The sequence below is a fragment of the Pan paniscus genome, chromosome 23, assembly GCF_029289425.2.
Source record: "Pan paniscus chromosome 23, NHGRI_mPanPan1-v2.0_pri, whole genome shotgun sequence".
Taxonomy (NCBI): Eukaryota; Metazoa; Chordata; class Mammalia; order Primates; family Hominidae; genus Pan; species Pan paniscus.
The window spans coordinates 59,671,804-59,692,488 of record NC_085927.1 but is presented as its reverse complement, the minus strand read 5'-3'; the positions used below and the strand labels follow the sequence as shown (position 1 = coordinate 59,692,488).

Below are 20,685 nucleotides of genomic sequence, written 5' to 3'. Positions count from 1 at the left end.
AGGTAGCAGCCGTGATCGTTGCCAAAGAATGTCTGGGGAAAGGTCCAGGCAGCAAAGATGTTTTTATGACTAAGAAATAAATGTAGGGGAAGAAATCCACCTATCTAGAAGGAGAACTAGCAAAACCCAGGGCAAATGCAGGCTTGGCATGGTGAGGAGGGAGTTTACGAGCGATGGTCTGTGTACATCTAGGTTGGCAGGGTGAGGAAGTAGAGCTGGTGTGTCCCATCTTTGGTGAAAGAGGAATTTTAAAACTAAATCGGATTTGGAGACGTTGATAGAAAGTCATTGCCGCTGTGTTTTGCCGTGTGTCTCTGCAGTTGACCTTGACACGCTCCGGTTACACGAAGCAGACAGTAGGGTCAGACCCTCTTGCCACAACATTGGCAGCTGGTTCTCGGCCTTCTTGCCCTTCCCCTGCACATCCAAGTCAGAACAGCAGACGGTTGAAATAAGACACAGAATTGTTGTACAATTTTCTTTTAAAACAAAGACGTTCATCTCTTATGGACGTCTGTGCTCGGAGTGACGCAGTGTCTTCATGATGCCACACAGGTCAGCGGGTCCCCATGGTCTCAGGGCCCTTTTCATCCCCTGAACTTCTTGTGGCTCCTGTCTGCAGAGCTTCGCCCCTTTTATCCTGTTTTACATTTGGGCAACTTGAATGACAGCCATTAAGCTTTTCTTTCTCTTAGAAACTTACTCCTGTGCACACAGCTGAGAATTTCTTATGCATCCTTTTGCTCATTTTGTGCCTGTTTGTTTTTCTGTTTTGGGATTCTTCTGTTTAGTTCACCATAGTCTAGTACCCAGACTCTAGAATGTCTCTTTTGGGGCTGGCGTCAATTACGTTAGGTCCATAGAATAAAGGCTTTTCTATTTCAAGGTGAGCGCTTGGTTTTCTCTTCTCCCAAAGGCTGTTATTGTTGGCACGTGATCCCTCCTCTGCTTTGGGGGCCTCGTGTTTTTTCTGAGGAACGTTTGCCTACAGGACCCTCTGGCAGCCATACCTGTCCGGGCCCTGGGCCGCCCCATTGTGCCCAGGAGTCCAGGCTGGTGCCTGGTCCCGCAGCCTTTGCTTCCGTGCAGCCCACCGAGGCATCCTCTGGCTGTGCGGGCCTCCCTCTAGGTGGACTGCCCTTCCGTCCTTGTCTTCTGTGCCCTGAGGACTGAGTTGTGAGGAGGTTGCCAGCAGGTCCACTCACCATTCTCAAAATAGCTTCCAGCGCTTCTCTTCGCACACAGTTGTACCATTTTCACTGTAGAGCAGTAAGTTACCTTTTTAGCTTTTTTTTTTATCAGTGGCTTCCTCCATTGCCATTGGGTCACAGGGCTGAGGACCTCGCACGGTTATTGGGTCACAGGACTGAGGACCTCGCACGGTTATTGGGTCACAGGACTGAGGACCTCGCATGGTTGAGGACCTCGCATGGTTGGAGCTGCTTGGCCCTCCGCTGTGGTGAGCGTGGCTCCTCATAATCCCCAACGCTTAGCAGGAGCCTTTGGAGACCATTTTTGTTGCTTTGTAGCTCTGGAATCATTTTATTTTTATTTTTTTTCTGGGGCCATTGTAAGGAAAACACAATGTGACCGAGACACAGGTGGCCTCGAATCACCTGTTACACCCAGTGTTCACAATGACTCAATTGATGAAAAGGGCGTTTCCTGTGAGCTGATGGGAAGGTGGGTGGAGAAGCAAGTGGCCTGAAAGTCCACTCCAAGGCGAGGCGGGTGGGGTCCTGCCCCTCAGAGAAGTTGGGGGTCTGTGGAGAGGTGGGGCGGGTGGAATCTTGCCTCTTAGAGAAGACGGGGGTCTCTGGAGAGGTGGGGCGGGCGGGGTCCTGCCCCTCAGAGAAGTTGGGGGTCTGTGGAGAGGTGGGGCAGGCGGAATCTTGCCTCTTAGAGAAGACGGGGGTCTCTGGAGAGGTGGGGCGGGCGGGGTCCTGCCCCTCAGAGAAGTTGGGGGTCTGTGGAGAGGTGGGGCAGGCGGAATCTTGCCTCTTAGAGAAGACGGGGGTCTCTGGAGAGGCGAGTGCCAGACTGGAATGGGGAAGTCATTAGGGAAGACAGCCACAAGCAAGCTTGTTGGTTGGTATAGAAATGTGACTTACGATACTTATAATAGGATGAAAACCAAGAATCAGACATTTAAAAACCCAGCATGAACGTTCTCATCAGTAAAGCCTCTCCATCATTTTACTTAAATATAACCACAATATTTTCACACCTGAAAAGAGTAATTCCTCAATGGCAAATACACAGTCTCACTTAAACTGTAATTTAACAGTCTGTGTGTTGTGTTTATATTTTGCTTCCACTTGAAGCAGCTTGAACAAGGCTGTAGCCGTTGAGTGCCAGGCCCCTGAGACTTTAGTGTCTGAAGGAAGGAGACGCCTCCTGGGCTGCACGGTTGGCCCCGGTCTGCCCCTTGTACAGGCCCTCCCGCAGGCTCTGCCGTAGCCGCGACTCAGTCTGCCGAGTGCAGAGGTTCGGGCTGTTGCTGTGAGCTGGCCCTGCCAGGGCTGACTTCCCCGGGGCTGCGTGTCAGCTGGGTGGGGGCCACGCCACAGCTGGGATTCCAGCCTGTCTGATGAGCCTGTGGGACGGATCTGCAGCTGGCACAGGGCTTGTCTCCACCCTGTGCTGAGGTTGGTGTCTGCTGACATGGTGAGGCAGGTCAGTGCAGTCAGGAGGAGCAGGGTCCGCACCATGAGCTGGTGAAAGGGGCTTGCATTTCGAGTCCTTGGGATTTCCAGTCACAGTGATGCCCTTGCCAGAGGCTCCGGGGCGTCCCCTTTATTCCAGGGCAGCTGTGGGCCCTTGAAGTGCACGTGTGGAGGTCCCCCTGCCGTGCACGGGCGCTGAGCACGTGGAGCACTGTGGCCCTCAGGAAAGGAAGGATGCGTGTTCCTCGGGGTAGAAGGTGCGGAGTACGCAGCTTTGTCCCTTCAGGATTGCAGAGGACGGAGGCTTGAGGCAGGGTTGTTGGAGGGACAGTGTGGTTGCTGCTCGTGAGCTGAAATGTCTGCCTGTGTTACGCTGTGATTTTCCAAAGCGTCTTGTGGCTTTGATACAGAAGCCTTTGATTGACATAGCGGGTGGCCAGGTGGGCAAAATATTGCGGAATTGTTCTTGCAGACTTAACTAGGTCTTTTAGTTTCTTAGAGTAGCTGGTTTGGATTAGATAACCATTTTGCCATTTGGAATATGTGACAAGTTCCAGGGACTGGAATTCTAGGATCCTGACTGATACATTGACGGGGTCTGAGAGGCTTATGCCCGAGTTGTATCGAGCATGTTCTGAGCTTTTCCCATGTGCAGTTCAGTGACAGCCTGAGATGGCCCAGAGTCAGCGAGCTTTGAGAGGAATCTTCCTTCTTGTATGTCAACTTCCAGTCACATTTCCACTCGAGGGACGGGTTGGGCTTGCCTGTTGTGTCGTGGAGGCTGGAGGCTCAGGTCCTGTTTTTTCTGATTTTATGGATGAGGAACTGAGGCACTGAACAGTCCGGGGGCCTCTGTGGTCTCGGCTGGGGGAGGGGCCTGTGTGGTCCCGGCTGGGCAGGTGGCTGAGCACCCAGACGACAGCGACCTCTGTTACCACGGCCTCCTTTGTGCCTCTGGTCAGTGCTGCAGGAACGCATCCTTTAGCCTGCGTGCTGGCGGCTGGAGCCCGGCCTGCATGTGGAGCTGCCGCAGAGAGGCCAGGGGCGTGTGGGGTGCATGCATGGCTGAGACAGGGCCACAGGGGCCCGCTTTGGGATAGACCAGGGGTTAGGGAAGTCCCTGCAGCGTGGAGATGGTTATGAGTCCCACATGGGGCATCCTAGCTGGGCCGAGAGCTGGAGGTGTGGAGGAGGGGTTGTGGACCATGGTTGGGGAGGGCCTGCTGCAAGGCAGGGACGACTGCACGTCTCAGGGCTGCTGCCAGACAGGAGTGGTGGTTCTGAGGGTTGCACCAGAAGCAGGAGATGGGGGTTTACGGTGCCCGTTAGATAGCTGTGGAGAAGGTGGGCTGTAGGTGGTCGGGGGAAGGGGGGTCTCCCGGAGGTGCTGGGAGGAGACTCCTTCAGGCTCCATCTCTGCTGGCCTGGTGCTGTTGCACCCATAGAGGCCAAGACTGGGGTTGACCACTGGCCTTGGCCCTGCAGAGGCCATTGGGATTGCAGTGAGCAGTTGAATGTCGTGATCAGGACGAGAACTTGGGGCGGGGGGGAGGCTAGGAGGGGGAAGAGGAGGCAGGAAGTGAAGTGAGGCCCCAGGCCCTGTGCCCCAGACACCAGCTCCGTCAGGACGCTGCAGGCTCAGTGCTGAATCCCCTCCTGCTGCTGCACAGGCACCAGGGATGCTCATGAGCAGCCTTTCAGCAGCCCTTCTCCGCAGCCCAGTTCCCTCCAGCCTTTCAGCAGCCCTTCTCCGCATTGCCCAGTTCCCTCCGGCCAGTGTTCCCAGGTGTTTCACAAACACCTTTTCCTTAAGCCTGTTGGCGACATTGAACAGGAGGGAGGGAGTTTTGTCACCTCGCGTGTGCCCCTGCCTTGGGATCCAGCATTCCCACATGACAGCTGTGCTCCCGGCGGCTGGCATGGGAGGCTTTTTGTTGAGGTGAGGCTTCCCCCTTGTATTTGAATTGGCTGTGAGGTGCTCTAAGGCGCCGAGTGTCATTTGAAATCAGAGGCACCTCGCAGCCGAAAGCACTGCTGCCCGGCGTCATGGCCCAGCCTTGGGAGAACTTTCTTCAGCCTCAAAACATTGCTCTGAGTCCTGTTAAGTTGTGTAGTTTTGTATTTTCAAAACAACTTTTTGAATGACAATAGTAACCATACATACTTCAAACGGTTTTAGGAAAGTTTGCAGGTTTAATGAAATGAAAACTGTACCCAGTGATAATATATACTAAGGATTATTTAAAGTGTCACTCTTGGTTTTATGTCACACTTCCTGTTGTCAGTACCGGTCCTGCTTGGAAGGAAGCCTCAGTGGCTGGGCTTGGCTTGTTGTGGCGTCGCCTCACCCTGTTAGCCTCGTGCCAGAGCCTGTCCGGCCCCCTGGACTCGGGACAGTGCACAGAGCCCCACAGACCAGCCCCAGGCCGTCCTCCTGACCTCGGGCTTTTTACCATTTCACACTTCCGGTTTTTATAATGTCAAAAAGACTTTAAAAAGAGGTTAAAGCAGTCTTTTTCCAAAGACTTCTTATTTTTAAAAGTCAGATTTTTTTTTTTTTTCCTGAAAGCTCCCATCACAATATTTGGGAATGTGGCACGGACTTCTGTGCTGTGGGGAGCGGGGCTTTTTTCCCTGCCTTTCTTGAAAATCGTCCACAGCCACTCACCACTCCCTGTTTTTTTTGTTTGTTTGTTTTTGCATTTTTGACTTAAGAGCTTGACCAGAGATCAGATTTAATGTTTCCTTCCTTTTATTTGCTAACTTCGTGGCCCAGTAGAGCTCTGTGGGAATGCCCGTTTAAGGCCCCTTTAGTTATGTGAGATACCTTTTCTTCCTCAAGGTAAGTGAATTATTCATTGCAGAAACTGTCATGAACTCGAGTGACGTGTTTAATATTGGCGCATGTGAAATAGTCTTTCACAGTTTTTTTCAGAGAGTAACTGTGTGCCTGGGCAGTGCACCCAGGGCCGCAGCCTTTGGCGTTAGGGAAGCACACACAGTGTGGCCCGAGCCCACGGGGCCCACACTGCCGAGCAGACAGTACGTGCGATGCCTTGTTTCCTTAACTGAATTAGTATTTTGGTGGACTTCACATTTATAGTAAGTTTTATAATAGATTTTATAATCTTCAGGTTTCAAAAATCACTTTATTTATAATTTTTTCAGGAGATAAATCTCCCCCTAAACTTGAACCATCAGATGCATTACCTCTTCCTTCAAACTCGGAGACTAATTCAGAACCACCAACCCTCAAACCAGTAGAACTCAACCCAGAGCAGAGTAAACTTTTCAAAAGAGTCACATTTGATAATGAATCACATAGCGCTTGCACTCAGAGCGCACTGGTAAGCGGACGCCCTCCAGAGCCCACCCGCGCCAGTAGTGGCGATGTGCCGGCGGCGGCGGCCTCCGCGGTGGCGGAGCCAGCAAGCGATGTAAACAGACGCACTTCTGTTCTCTTCTGCAAATCGAAAAGTGTAAGCCCCCCAAAGTCTGCCAAGAACACTGAAACCCAGCCAACTTCTCCTCAGCTAGGGACCAAAACCTTTTTGTCTGTAGTCCTTCCGAGGTTGGAGACTCTTCTGCAGCCAAGGAAAAGGTCGCGGAGCACATGCGGAGACTCCGAGGTGGAGGAGGAGTCCCCAGGAAAGCGCCTGGACGCAGGTAAATGCCGCGGGCGGCCCTGAGAGGCCCTGAGAGGCGCCCTTGCCGACCAGTGCCGGGAGCGTCCTTCAGGATCATTGGTGTGACGGGGGGGTGTCCAGCTTCTGTTTTTGCAGCATTCTCTTAATTTCCAGAGAAGACAACAGTGCAGTGTTTTCTTTGAAAAGCCTTGAGTTGCGGGTCTGAGGCCGGCGCCTTCGTGGGAGGCCTGTTTGCCACCAGAGATTGTGCAACCTTGCTGGGCTGCCCTGGGCCAGGGGTCGATGGTCCTTGGTCCTGTCTTCTGCCACATACTTCCTCTCTGATTTTTTTTTAGGAGAGTCTTGCCTTGTCACCCAGGCTGGAGTGAGTGGCTCACTGCAGCCTCCAACTCCTGGGCTCAGGTGATCCTCCTGCCTCAGCCTCTTGTGTAGCTGGGACTACAGGTGCACACCAGCACTCCCAGCTAATTTGAAAATTTTTGGTAGAGATGGGGTCTCGCTGTGTTGTCCCGGCTGGTCTTGAACTCCTGGCCTCTGACTCCCAAAGTGTTGGGATTAGATGTGTGAGCCGCTGCACCTGGCCCCTTCTGATCTTTAAAAAAGTACTGAGAATGAATTCAGGTGTAGTTTTAATTGGTCATCTTGACTTTGCTGTGCACATCTGGATAAGCTGGTGACTGGCCGCTCCTAGCACTTGTGGGAGCTCGACTCTGCACCCCTCAGTCAGGTCTCCTGCAGCCCCACAGACCTAGGACCTGGGGTTGAGCCTGGCTCTTCCCTGGGCCTCTGAGAGGACCTGCCCTTGTAAATGCAGTACTTTGCAGTTGATTTCAGCAACATTTACTCATTGTTTTATGTGGCCCTCTTAGCCACATATGTGATGAGGTATTAGGACCTGCTGAAATAGCACCGGAAAGCGCTTCTCATCTCTTGCTGCGCTTTTGTAACTGAACTCTGTTGAATTACTTGGTGAGGGTGTTGCCGTGTGTGTGCTGTGCTGAGAGCACTTTGAGGAGGCAGCTAATGTTCCTGCAGCCTCTGCTCCCCGCCCGTCAGAGGAAGCTGAGGAGTTTGTCCTTTAAAGAGGAGCAGCTGTCATCGGTTTGCTTGTTCGGTACTGGCTGCGCTTCTGGAGGTGCCGGCTCAGGTTGCCAGCGACTCTTTTCTGGAAGCGTGTCTGGAGCATGTTTGTCATTTTGGTTTTTGTCCCGAGTCAAGGCTTGGTTCCCGTCTGTCCTGTCTGCCTGTTATACCTAGATAAGGAGATGCGCATTTTCTCCTGGCTGTGCTGGTGTGCGGTGGTGCCTCGTGCACTTCAGCAGTGAGAGAGGGTGGGGCTGGGTGGGTGTTGCTTATTTCCCAGAGTGGCAGCAAGTGAGTCCTGTGTCATGGAGCCTCACCAGGCCGGGTGCAGACGGAAGGCTGTGGTGGGCAAGACCTGCCCAGGCCACTTCCTCACATCTTGTCCCTGTTCCTTCTGCTGGTCTCTGGCCTGAAGCGTCCGGGGAGGGGAGTGAGACCAGGCACTGTCAAAGGTCTTTGTGCAGAAGGAGGCTCACTTCCCACCCTTGCCAGCAAGCAGGTCATGTGTCTTGTTGCCAAAGTAATTTCTGGTAAATTTCATTGTGATTTGTATGAAAATTTTGCACATAACTGAATGTGTAGAAATCTTCTACCCATGTCCTTTTACTTTGATGGATTGATGTTAAATTGGCATTTTAAAATAATTTGAAAAAGCTCTTTTGCTTTCTAAGTAATAGGAAGCTATTGAAATGTTTCACAAGATACCAATAAGGATAGATGTCCTTGACTCAGGACTGGGGGATGTGTCTTAACCACGTTGGTCTTTCTTAGCCACCTTTGGTGAAAGACTCTGACCTGGTTTTCCAAGCACCCCGGAAATTCTGTGATGAATCGGGTCAGGGTGCTGTGCACTGGGTACTAGAGGTTGGGTCAGTGCAATTGTGGGCGTCCCCTCTGCATGCAGAACTTGGAGTTCGGCTGACGCTCCACTTCCTCGGGGTTTCACGTCTGTCGGCGGCAGAGGTATGGGGCTGTGTGCGTGGAGGCCCTGCCGGCCGTGGGGCTGGGGTTTGAGGTGGCCTCCCGTCGACACTCAGCAGGATGCTCACGTGGTGGCTTCCACCAGGTGGCCCCACCTGACCGGGCCCTGCCCCAGCTGTGGGCTCCCACTGTGGACAGTTTTGCCGGCTGGCGGCCACGTCCTCAGCAACCTCTCAGGCTCGTTCATCAGATGTCCCTTGTAGAAGAGCACGTGTCCCCTCCGGGCCACTGTCTTACATTGGAGTGGAGTGTTTTGCAGGCTTCCCGTGGTGACAGTGGTGTAGAGCAGTCTTACTGCAGACCTTCAGTGAGCGTGGCCCATGGTGGCTTTTGAGAATCATGGTGCCCTCTGATCCTGACTGAAGTGGAGATTTCTGCTCTCTCATTTCCGAGTGACAGTGGATTTCCGTGGAGGTGCGGTGAGTTCCTGAGCTCTCTCCTGAGCAGCCGGGAGCCTCAGCAGCATTAAGACCAGGCCCTCGGGAGTGGGAGGCATTCCACTGCTGTGGCCGAGGCGCCCGGGGAAGGGCTGGGCATGCTCTGAATGGTGCCAGTCCCGCCATCCGCCCTCGCTTTGGTTTCACCGGAACCTTCTGGTGCTCTGCACATGGGGGATTTCTTGCCCCGAGCTGCAGTTCTTCGCAGTCTTAGGACAGGAATTATCCGGAACCTTCTGATGTTTTCCATACATGCATCTGTGTGCTCTGAACTTTAGGGAGTTATCTGGCATTTTCCAGCACACGCATAATTCTGAGTTAGGCTGAACAGGGTCGCTGGTCCTGAGGCGATGCACGTGATCACTGTGGGCCTCCTGCCCGTGTCGCCTGCGGGCTGGCTGTGCTGTGCGCCAGGCTTCTGTTCCTGCGATGGCCCAGCCCCAGAGTCTGGCCCTGACTCGTGGCTTCCTTCCTCCGCGACTGCACGCTCACCAGCAGTGAACCGTCACCTGAAGCGGCCTTCCACTCGCCGCCGTTTCGGAGACCCCTGCTGCAAGTCTCTGTGTGCACGTGCTGGGGCGTGTGAGAGCGTGGGGGTGTCTTTGTCTACTCGCCGCCGTTGCGGAGACCCCTGCCGCGAGTCTCCCTGTGCACGTGCTGGGGCGTGAGAGCGCGGGGGTGTCTTCAGTGTCCTTCGGCTGTTCAGGGAGGAGGCTGAGCTGTCCTGCCCTTTCATTCAGACTAAATGGCTTTTTCACTGTTTTCCAGGTTCTCACTTTAACCACTAATGTGCTGGGTAGTTCACTCTTTGGACCCTAATCATTTTCTCTTACCTCAACTTGGACTGGAGTTCTGCTAAGCGGCCGTTTTGGAACGCACAAAGATCACTGCATCTTGCCTTTCACTTAATTCTTGCGGATCACATTGGAATCATCAGCTCAAACATCCTCTAAACAAAATCACAAACAGCAGCCCTGGAGGAGCTCTCCCCCACCCCAGCCCACCCCCTCTGTAAGTCAGAGCCCGGCAGTGGGAATGGTGCTGGCGCCCGGTGCACGCCTGGAGCTGGCGGGATGTCGTGGCACCTCAGCCTTCCCTCTGGACAGTCACGAAGGACGCAGAGGAGAGCCCGGCTCCGACTGGGAGCCTGCTGCAGCTGACGACACAGTGGACAGCATTCTGAGGCTGTCCTGAGCATGTGCGGAGCCGTCCCATAGTGACTGGTGGTTCAGGTGTGACGGCCATGCCCAGGCGCGTTGTGCTGTGTCTGTGCCATGGGATATGGAGGAACTTGGCTCGGCACTGTCTGAGGATGTGGCATGGACAGTGCGTGCTCACTCACTCGCTAGCATCTTCTGTATTTCTGGGTTTTCTACCTGATTTCCTTCTCCCCTTACTTCCCCTTCCTCTGTTTTTTCCCCACAATCCCCAGTGGATTCTTGAGCAGTGCTGCTGTTTGTCTCTTGCTGGTCACCACGCTGAGTGCCCCTGCGGCCAACTGAGAAGCCCTGCTCGTGGGGTGGGGCATCTGTGCCTGGGATCTTGTGCAGGCGTCTGTCCTGGGCCTTGGGTCTGTCTCTGACCATCCCAGCTGCATTGTCATGGAGCTGGGTCCCAGCAAGAGCAGGTCTCGTGCAGGCGTCTGGCCTGGGCCTTGGTTCTATCTCTGACCATCCAGCTGCATTGTCACGGAGCGAGTCCCAGCACAATGGGCCTTGGGTCTGTCTCTGACCGTCCCAGCTGCATTGTCATGGAGCAGTTCCCAGCAAGATGGGCCTTGGGTCTGTCTCTGACTGTCCCCAGCGGCATTGTCACGGAGCAAGTCTTGTGCAGGCATCTGGCCTGGGCCTTGGGTCTGTCTCGGACCGTCCCGGATGCATTGTCACGGAGCGGGTCCCAGCAACATGAGCCTTGGGTCTGTCTCTGACCGTCCCCGGCTGCATTGTCACGGAGCGGGTCCCAGCAAGAGCAGGGTGCTGTTGGAATCTTCTTCCGTGTGTGTTTTTGTTGAGAGGTTGAAAAATGCACCAAAACTGCTCTTCTTTTAACGATGGTAAAAGTGAAACTGAAAACAGGAGATAGTGGGCTCTCCTTTGCCACTGCGTGGGGCCCTCAGGGCTCTGGTTTTCAGGGTGCAGGCTCAGCCCACCTGCTTCATACGGCCAAGCTTCGCATGAGCCGGAGAAGCCGAGGTAGCAGCTTGGGTGCCGGCGGCAGGGGCGGGCTTGTATCCCGTGCTGTGGGGTTGTGTTCCCATGGCTCCATGCCCTCAGGCGTCTCGGCAGCCACTGATCAGGGCCTGGTGTTCTTGCACCTGTGGCCTGGAGGATTTGTGGTGTCCACATGGGTTGAGGGCTGGGAGCCTGAGACCAGAGGAGACTACGGCCCATCAGTCAGACCTGCAGGCCTCCGCCTCCCCAGGTGGGCCCTGGGGCTTCTCTTCCCTGTGGGGAGGGGCGGTGTCTCAGCCGCTGTGGCCTTCAGTCTCTCAGAAGACCCTTTGGGGACCTCCCGGGACAGTTGCAGGTGTGCTGTGGACGTACCTGGTGACGGGCAGGCTTCCGGGGACTGCGCTTGGCTGGGCTGTGGGACACCTTTGCGCCATCTCCTTTGGGGGCAGAGAGGGACATTTCTGTGTTCAGTCTTTGGCCTCCTAGGAGGTCACTGGGAAGGCCCTTGAGGGTGGGTGGACCCTGGCCGCTGTGGGAATTCCGTGCAGCTCCTGTGTTGATGGGGCAGCGGCTCTTTCCTGGCAGCCGCCGCCTCTTTTAACGTATTTCTCACAGTCACCAGCTTTACTTTCAGCATTAAAAAAAAACCTCGTGCTGAAAAAGTTGCTGAAAGTTGCCCCTTGCTATTTACACGATTTGGAGGCTTGGGCTCGGCCTCAGTGCCTGCTGTTTGCAAATGCCTCATGGACCGGGCACCCATCTCTGCAGACCTTAGGCCCTGGGTTCCCCACGTTGGGCCCCGCCTCAAGGCTGGCCTGGGCTTCAGAATGTTCTGGGCTGAGGTCCTTGCAGGGGTGCTGAGGTGCGGGTCATGGTGGACATCTCCCAGCTGGCCGGAAGAGCCTCCCAGGGCGGGAGTTGGCAGGGCCGAGATTGAGAGATCTCAGAACCATAGCTGTCTTAGATTATGTTCTGGTGGTCCAGGTGGAGGCTGGGAGGGTCCGGGCAGCGCAGGCCACCTTGCAGCTCCCCCGAGGTTCTGGGGACTCCAGGCGGTGGCTGCAGAGCCTCCCGGGATGTGTCTGTGTCCTGGTCTGGCTTCTTGGCTTCCTGGGTGACCCTGCACTGCCGCAGCCCCCAGACCGCCTGTTAGCAAGCCCTGCAGCTGTCCCACCCCCGCCAGGCCTCCTGCTGGGTGGTGTCTTGGTTGGGCTGGGTGGTGTCTCAGTTGGGCTGGGTTTGTCTGTGCTGCCCATGTCTTCCCGGGTGCTGTCACATTTTCATGGGTGACACGCAGAACCTCTGTGTGTTCTTGCGTCATACATGCACTCACTGAATGCTTAGGAAAATTAAGAGGGGCATTTTATCATTCTCCTCTTTCTGAGAATTAAGGACTTGCCTTGTGTTTTAATCCCCTTCCTGGCCCTACTCCATGCGGTGGTGCACACGGAGCTGGGGCCGTCGTGGCTGCTGAGTGGTCTGTGCATGGCTTGGCTGTGTTGGTGCCGGCACAGCTGTGGGTGCTCTCGTGCTAGGGCCCTCAGGCTGGCACCTCTGGGCAGTCTTGTGAAGGCCGCACTGGTCATCGTCTTCCCCCAAGTGGCCGTTGCTCGGCCGACCAGTAACTACTAAAAGCCTCCCCACCCAGGCCCTGGGCCGCGTCTGCTCAGCCTGGAGCAGGCTCACCCTGCACCTGGGGTCTGGAGTGTGCTGAGGGCCTGGCTGTGGGGTGTGGGTCGCCAGGCTCGTGGCTGCTCTCTGGAGACGGCTCACACGTGTTGGCAGACCCCTCCCCGGGCCTGTGGGCTGAATGCTGGCAGGGGTGCTGGGCTCCGTCCGTCCACTGCTGATGCGAGCTGGGTGGGCTTCCCTTGCCTTCACCCACTCAGGTTGGAGTAGGGATGGAGTCGCTGCTCCTGAGGGGTTCTCGGGGGCCAGGACGGGACTTTTAATTCCCTCTTGAGACATCTTCGGGGCCTGAGTGTGCAGGGTCTGAGCCCGCTCTGTGATGAGTATGGGGAGGATGTGGAGCCCCAGGGCAGCTCAGCGTGTGGCTCAAGGCCTTCTCCTGTAGGTTTTTAAATTTATTTGTTCCCTTGCCAGAAATGAGTAGGACACCCCCAACTGGCCACAGTTCCTGCCTTAAAATGACCGAGGTTAAAATGAGAAACTGGGCTCACGGTACATTCCAGTCCAGGAGAGACGGAGCTGGTGTCTGACTCGAGTCTGTGGAGGGCAGCAGTGCACCTGCCCAATCTGTGCATTCCCTTCTGAGCTTGATTTAGCCCCTCTGTTTAAGTCAGTCATGCTCATTGAGAACAGACAAAGTGTATGAAGCGGGTAGAGGTTGATTCAGCCCCTGTATTGAAAAGTCGGTCGTGCTCATTGAGAACAGACGGGAAGCGTACGAAGCGGGTGGAAAATCCCGCAGTCCAGCCATTCCCTTCAAAACATGTCTCCCAGCCACTCAGGAGGCTGAGGCAGGAGGATCACTTGAGCCCAGGAGGTCAAGGTTGCAGTGATCCATGGAGTCCATTGCACTCCATCCTTGGTGACAGAGCGAGACATCGTTTCCAAAAAAATTCTACAGAAATGCTCTATTTACAAATTTACACAATTTCCTTTGGAAATAGATTTAAACATTTTTTAAGGATGAGGTAGGTAGGCAGGAAAACGGGGTTCTTTTTGGATAAAAAAATTCACATGGCTGGGTGTCGTGGCTCACGCCTGTAATCCCAGCACTTTGGGAGGCCGAGGCAGGCGGATCACGAGGTCAGGAGATTGAGACCATCCTGGCTAACACGGTGAAACTCCGTCTCCACTAAAAATACAAAAAATTAGCCAGGCATGGTGGCGGGTGCCTGTAGTCCCAGCTACTCGGGAGGCTGAGGCAGCAGAATGGCGTGAACCCGGGAGGTGGAGCTTGTAGTGAGCCAAGATCGTGCCACTGCACTCCAGCCTGGGCGACAGAGCGAGACTCCGCCTCAAAAAAGAAAAAAAAAAAAATCACACACCCCTTCAGCTCTGACACCCAGAGGGCCCCCAGCAGGAACATCATCCCCCCGTTGTGACTCCCATGGGGGACCTCATCGGGGGGCCTTGGGCAGATGTGTTGTTTCCCGTTGACTGACAAAGTCAGGATTTTTAGGGGGAAAATACTGAGATTTGCCTTATTTTTTAAACATTGAGATGATGGAATTGTGAGTGGTGTTTTGTTCAGCTGTGTACAGTACTTGCAGCTTCATGGTGAGCGAGGCCAGACACACTCAGACACGGCAGTGGCCCCGGATTTTGTGTTTTAAAGTGTTTCGTCAGCATTTTTGACTTCATGTTAACACTCGTCTTTTGAACCAAGGTTTTTTCTTTTTAAAACCTGATTTCCTATTCCCTGGAGCTCTGCTCCTGTGAACATGTTTTTGTGTCTTTGGTGGCCCCTTCGGCCTGGTGAAGTTTCCGTTCAAACGCGGCCGGTGCCCACGTGGACAGGCCGCCCCCGTGTTTGCACTCACAGGTTGCACATCTGCCCCCATGGCAGGCTCACGGCATCCTTTCTTTGCCTTCACAGAGCCTGTCTAAAGACCCGGGCTTGTCAAGAGGAGCATCTTCATGGTGCTCAGCAAACTACTACGATTGGAGCCGACTGCAATTTGTTAAGTTGATTTCATTTAACGAGTAACTGGTGTCTGCTTACTGTAAGGACTATGCTCGGGAACTCGGGAGTGAAAAGGAAGATGCTGTCTTACCTGTCTGTGAAACGTGCTTTGTAAGATGTGTTCCAAGTGTAACGTCGTTGAGTCATGCTTGAGTGTGCCCTGGTTGTGCTGAGCTCAGGGCCTGCCCGCCTGTGTTCCAGGTCTCACCAACGGCTTTGGGGGTGCGAGGAGCGAGCAGGAGCCGGGCGGCGGCCTGGGGAGGAAGGCCACACCCCGACGACGCTGTGCCTCCGAGTCCAGCATCTCCTCCAGCAACAGCCCGCTCTGCGACTCGAGGTGGGCACCGCGGCCCTGTGCTTCCCGCCACGCAGCTCCCAGCACCGCCCGCCCTGCCTGGCTGTCCTGGAAGCCGGGACATTCCAGCTCCCATCTTAGTGTTCTCTGAAAAATTCTGGCCCAGGATTCATGTGTGCTCTGCCCTTGTGGACAGTTTCCCATGCTGCATATTAATCTGCTTTATAGAATTCAAGCAGAAGTAGGAAAAACACTGCGTGAAATAGGAACACAATTTTAGAATCTGCAATGAAGTTTTACACTTGATCTTTACCTCCCAGAATCTGGCAATGAGCACAGCCCTGCCTGTCTGCCCTGTGAAGGCCACTTTGGCCTCCTGAGTACCCCCTGCCACAGGTTCACTTCCTCCAGACCTGCGCACCCACAGGCCTGTCTGGCCGTGGGGGTGTCAGGCAGGATGCGTGGCCAGCTTGGTGGCGGACAGCTCACGGGACGAAGCCTGAGTGAGGCTGAAGGCAGGGGCGGGGCGCCTGACTCCCTCTGCTCTTCCTCCCGAAGCTTTAATGCGCCCAAATGTGGGCGGGGCAAACCGGCTCTTGTGCGACGGCACACGCTGGAGGACCGCAGTGAGCTGATCTCCTGCATCGAGAATGGGAACTACGCCAAGGCGGCCAGGATCGCAGCCGGTGAGTCGCCCGGACCTGCCTCCATGGCTCTCCACACCTCCTGGTTAGCGTCTTAGGGCTCGACTGCTGGGGACTGGACTCCAGCTCAGGGAGCATGGTGCCCTGTGTGGAGCCCCACCCTGGCCAACCTCCCGGGGAAGGGTTCATCACACCCCGAGGGGCTCTGGGCTGTGGCCCTGCCGGGGTGCCTGCGGAGGTGGCGCCTCCTCCATCCTGCCTTCGTTTCCCTGTGGAACGTCCAGCTCTGTGTGGCTGCTGGTTGCCAGGCACTGTCAAGGCTGTCTGGGGTTGTTTAGGTTCAGTGGTCATTTGCAGCTGCACAGGGGACTGACTGCAGGGTGGGTGCCCTCAACTTCAGGCCCCTGGGGGAGGGGGAGGCCCCAGGGTTTGGGGTCGCACAGCCCTCACTGTGGAAGGCAGCCATGCTGAGAGGGGGCATCAGGACGGAGATCCCCCAGGTGGGAGGGACAGCAGGGAGCTGGTCTGGCGGAGGGGGAGCCAGGACTTTGGTTTCCGATTTGGGGTGTCAGTTGTGTAAATGAGGCAGGAGCATGCTGGGAGCCCCGTCCTTGGGGCAAGGAGGGCTCAGAAGGGACTGTGCTGGGCACCTGGAGTTGGAGCCTTGTAGCCCGGAGGGCAGGAGCTTCCCTGGGTCCGTGGGAGGCTGGTGGCCCCAGGTGGGCTGCAGGGACAGTGGGGATGCAAGGGCCTGGACTCCACAGGGGAGGCAGTGGTGCCGCCGGGGTGGCTGAGAAAGGCCTGGGAGCTGGACTGTGCTCGGGGGACCCACCCTGTTGCTGCACCTTTTGTGGGGGGGCGGGGCGTGCCCCCTGTGTCCTGCTGACGCCTGTGTCCTGCTGGCGCCCCTCTCCGCAGAAGTCGGCCAGAGCAGCATGTGGATCTCCACTGATGCCGCCGCCTCGGTGCTGGAGCCTCTGAAGGTGGTGTGGGCCAAGTGCAGCGGCTACCCCTCCTACCCGGCACTGGTGAGTGCGGCTCTCGTGGCGCCTGCAGGTCCAGAGGAGGCTCACACAGCTGCGGGGCGGGGGTGGTCCGAGGAGGCTCACACAGCTGGGGTGGCGAGGCAGGGGGGTGGTCTGAGGAGGCTCACACAGCTGCGGGGCGGGGGTGGTCCGAGGAGGTTCACACAGCTGGCAGGGGGGCGGGGTTGGTCAGAGGAGGTTCACACAGCTGGAAGGGGCAGGGATGGTTCGGCGAGGGGGGCGTGGGGGTGGTCTGAGGAGGCTCACACAGCTGGGGTGGGGAGGCGGGGGGGCTGGTCTGAGGAGGCTCACACAGCTGGGGTGGGGGGGCGGGGGTGGTCTGAGGAGGCTTACACAGCTGCAGGGTGGGGGGGTTCTGAGGAGGCTCACACAGCTGGGGTAGGGGGGCGGGGGTGGTCCGAGGAGGTTCACACAGCTGGCGGGGGGGCGGGGTTGGTTGGAGGAGGTTCACACAGCTGGAAGGGGCAGGGATGGTTCGGCGAGGGGGGCGTGGGGGTGGTCTGAGGAGGCTCACACAGCTGGGGTAGGGGGGCGGGGGGGTGGTCCGAGGAGGCTCACACAGCTGGGGTGGGGAGGCAGGGGTGGTCTGAGGAGGCTCACACAGCTGGGGTGGGGAGGCGGGGGTGGTCTGAGGAGGCTCACACAGCTGCGGGGTGGGGAGGTGGGGGAGTTCTGAGGAGGCTCACACAGCTGCAGGGCGGGGGTGGTCTGAGGAGGCTCACACAGCTGGGGTGGGGAGGCGGGGGGGTGGTCTGAGGAGGCTCACACAGCTGGGGTAGGGGGGCGGGGGGGTGGTCCGAGGAGGCTCACACAGCTGGGGTGGGGAGGCGGGGGGGTGGTCTGAGGAGGCTCACACAGCTGGGGTAGGGGGGCGGGGGTGGTCTGAGGAGGCTCACACAGCTGGGGTGGGGAGGCGAGGGGGTTCTGAGGAGGCTCACACAGCTGGGGTAGGGGGGCGGGGGTGGTCTGAGGAGGCTCACACAGCTGGGGTGGGGAGGCGGGGGGGTTCTGAGGAGGCTCACACAGCTGGGGTGGGGGGGCGGGGGTGGTCTGAGGAGGCTCACACAGCTGGGGTGGGGAGGCGGGGGGGTTCTGAGGAGGCTCACACAGCTGGGGTAGGGGGGCGGGGTTGGTCGGAGGAGGTTCACACAGCTGGAAGGGGCAGGGATGGTTCGGCGAGGGGGACGTGAGGGTGGTCTGAGGAGGCTCACACAGCTGCGGGGGGCGGGGGGGGTGCCAGTGACAGGTGCGGTTGTCTATGGGTGTGAGCCTCACAATGACCTCAGCGGGTCTTTCTCGTGCAGATCATCGACCCCAAGATGCCCCGTGTGCCTGGCCACCACAATGGCGTCACCATCCCGGCCCCACCCCTGGACGTGCTGAAGATTGGGGAGCACATGCAGACCAAGTCTGATGAGAAGCTGTTCCTCGTTCTCTTTTTTGATAATAAGAGAAGTTGGTGAGTTGAGAGGCCTTAGACTCCGGGGACCGGCTGGGGTGGTTGTGTGGGGGCCGTGGGCTCGGTGACCTGAGTGTCCCTGTGGCGAGCAGCCTCTTTGTCTGCTGGGCCCTGGCACAGCTAAAGTCGGAGGTGAGTGCTCCGCTGTTCGCCTGGTGGAGAAGGGCACTGCCCAGCCCCCTCGCCGGGACTGTGGGACGGGCACTGAGCACAGGGTCTGTCTCTGCCTGATGGCTTCCTCTCCCTCTCGCCTGAGCCCCATTGGCCTGGACTGTCTCTTCCCTACTCCTTACCCATGTGTCCGCTCCAGTGTTGGGGGTCCCTCTGCTGTGCTCCCGGACCCCTGTACTGCAGGACATGGCCCCCGCCCGGGCCTGGCCTCTGGCCCTGTTCTTAGAGCCTTCTGTCCCAGCATCATGCAGCTCTGCTCAGACATCCACCCCATCACAGGAGGCTCCCCCTGTGCCCTGAGCTGCTTTTTCCCAGAGCGTCTGGGACCCTCATGTGCCAGGGTTTAGACCCCAAGATCCCTCTGTGTAGGACACGCTGGCAGCACATGCCTCTGGGAGGAGCTGTGGCCCCGGCTGTGCCCTGCGCACGTGGCCTGGGCAGGTGCTTCCTGGTTCCCCATGGAGCTGGCTGCACTTGGGACCTGGCGCAGGGGCTCGGGGCCACCTGCCTATGGTGTGCCTGGAGCAGGACTGGCAGCACAGGCATCCCTACCGTCTTTCTCTTCCTTGCCTCGACCTCTGCCTCTTTGGCCACGTGGCCACTGCTTGTCAGGCCCTGAGCGAGGCCCACACCTTGTCCATCCGAGGGCCCCTTTGATGGGGTCTCCCCAACCACCGGCCTCTGCTCCAGGGCCCACCCTGACTCTGGGCTTGGTGTGTGCATGTCTTGTCACTAAGCAGGCACTGGGAAACATTTTGGAGGTGGAGGAGGAGGTGATGGTTTTTATGCCTTGCTTAGCTCCCCGTATCCCCAAGTCGGGGAGGGGAAGGGAGGGGTGCACTCCTGGCCTCGGGCCTGTCCCTGCACGGGGCCCAGCTGTCTTGGTGGTGCTGAGCAGGGCCCCTTTCTGTCGGAGGGCAGTGAATTTGTTAGATGATTACATGGAGCCTGCTGAAATACCATGTGCAAGCAATGATTTTCCCCGTTTTTCCTTTTAAAAAGGCAGTGGCTTCCTAAGTCCAAAATGGTTCCCCTTGGTATTGACGAAACTATAGACAAGTTAAAGATGATGGAAGGGAGGAATTCCAGCATCCGGAAGGCCGTGCGGATCGCTTTTGACCGCGCCATGAACCACCTGAGCCGCGTCCACGGGGAGCCGACCAGTGACCTCAGTGACATTGACTGATGGCCCGGCCGCCAGCGCGGGTCTTGTCCATAGTGTTGATAAGCTGTACATGTTTGTATATTGTTCAAAACTTAACTTATTCTGATTTTTAGTTGTAGCTCTTTAATTCTTTTTCCCCGGGGAGGGGGGAGGTTTTATTTCCAAGTTTTCTAGGAACCCATCTCCGTCTGGGCGCTGTGAGTGGGGTGGGCACGTCCGGGCAGCCCAGTGCGTCTGTCGCACGTCCCCGGGCCGTGCTGCTGGCGTCACTTTCTTTGATATGTAGCTTTTTCTTAAAGACTTTTGAATGTTTAATAATTTTGTAAATCATGCTCTTTACACAGAGTACCACTTATTTAATAAGACGGGATGTAAATTTACAATGACAAATGTGTATTTTAAGAAAGAAAATGGCATTATTTTGAATGGTACTTTGTGGAAAGAGGGGAGAATAAAGTTATGCTGTGTACATCACTTGCAGATCACCAAAAACACTCCGCTGCCCGTGACCGCCGGTGGGTGTGTCCCCGCTCCCGTCGTCCTGCCCACCTCAAACCCCGCAGGTGTGCCTCCCAGCGGATTATTTATTGTAGAAAGTGTATTCATTTGCTTTATAATGAAAAATACATTTGCAAAGGTATATTGATATGCATTTTTATACAGGCACATAAAAATTCAACTTGGCTTGGGAGCAGAATGCATTGCATTGTATAAATGACTCTGGCCTGTGTGTACTTTGATTTTATAACTTGTAATCTTTTGTTTACAATGAGGGGCTTTCTGTAACTTGTTTTAATTTAGAACACTTTGGTAGCAATAGAAACTTTGGATACATTTTTGTATGGTACCTGTGATGTATATAGAATTAGTACTTTATTTTTATTTTTAAGAGGTAAAGCATTATGTTGGGGAAAGTAGGGTGGGTTTCCAAATTTGCATTTTTTATATTAAAAATAAAGTCAAGATTTGGACGGTGTGGCCATTTTATTCCTACAGCCCTAGACGGCTAGGTGAGCCCCAAGGACGGGTGGGGTGCTGGCTGCAGGGGGCGGGGACACACCTTTATCTTGAAAACTGTCATGGGATGGCATTATTTGTTATTTCACCTGATCATATTTTTATTTTAAAACTTTAGTTACATAAAAGTTTTAAATGCTTTTTTTAAGCCTACACCGTTTGTAACATCTCCATAGAAACTTGGAAATCAAGTCTTCCTTAGATAGTTGCTGTCCTGCATCTGGCAGGTGCTTCCTATCTGTCGTGGCTCT

The 20,685-nt window shown here is 55.9% G+C and overlaps 1 protein-coding gene across 11 annotated transcripts in view; it reads left to right on the top strand.

Moving 5' to 3' along the window:
• BRD1 (bromodomain containing 1) overlaps nt 1-20,388 on the top strand; it is an 81,063-nt gene extending 60,675 nt beyond the window's left edge. For 4 of the 11 annotated variants that reach the window (XM_055105852.2, XM_055105851.2, XM_055105853.2 and 1 more), the window contains 6 exons: nt 5,835-6,332; nt 14,839-14,974; nt 15,491-15,618; nt 16,495-16,604; nt 17,927-18,081; nt 19,255-20,388. In XM_055105852.2, the coding sequence (XP_054961827.1) occupies nt 5,835-6,332; nt 14,839-14,974; nt 15,491-15,618; nt 16,495-16,604; nt 17,927-18,081; nt 19,255-19,438 (1,211 nt within the window). In that variant the 3' untranslated portion in view covers nt 19,439-20,388. The other 7 variants (XM_055105854.2, XM_063603168.1, XM_003811042.6 and 4 more) reach the window with 4 other exon arrangements.
• Nucleotides 20,389-20,685: the final 297 nt, after the last annotated feature.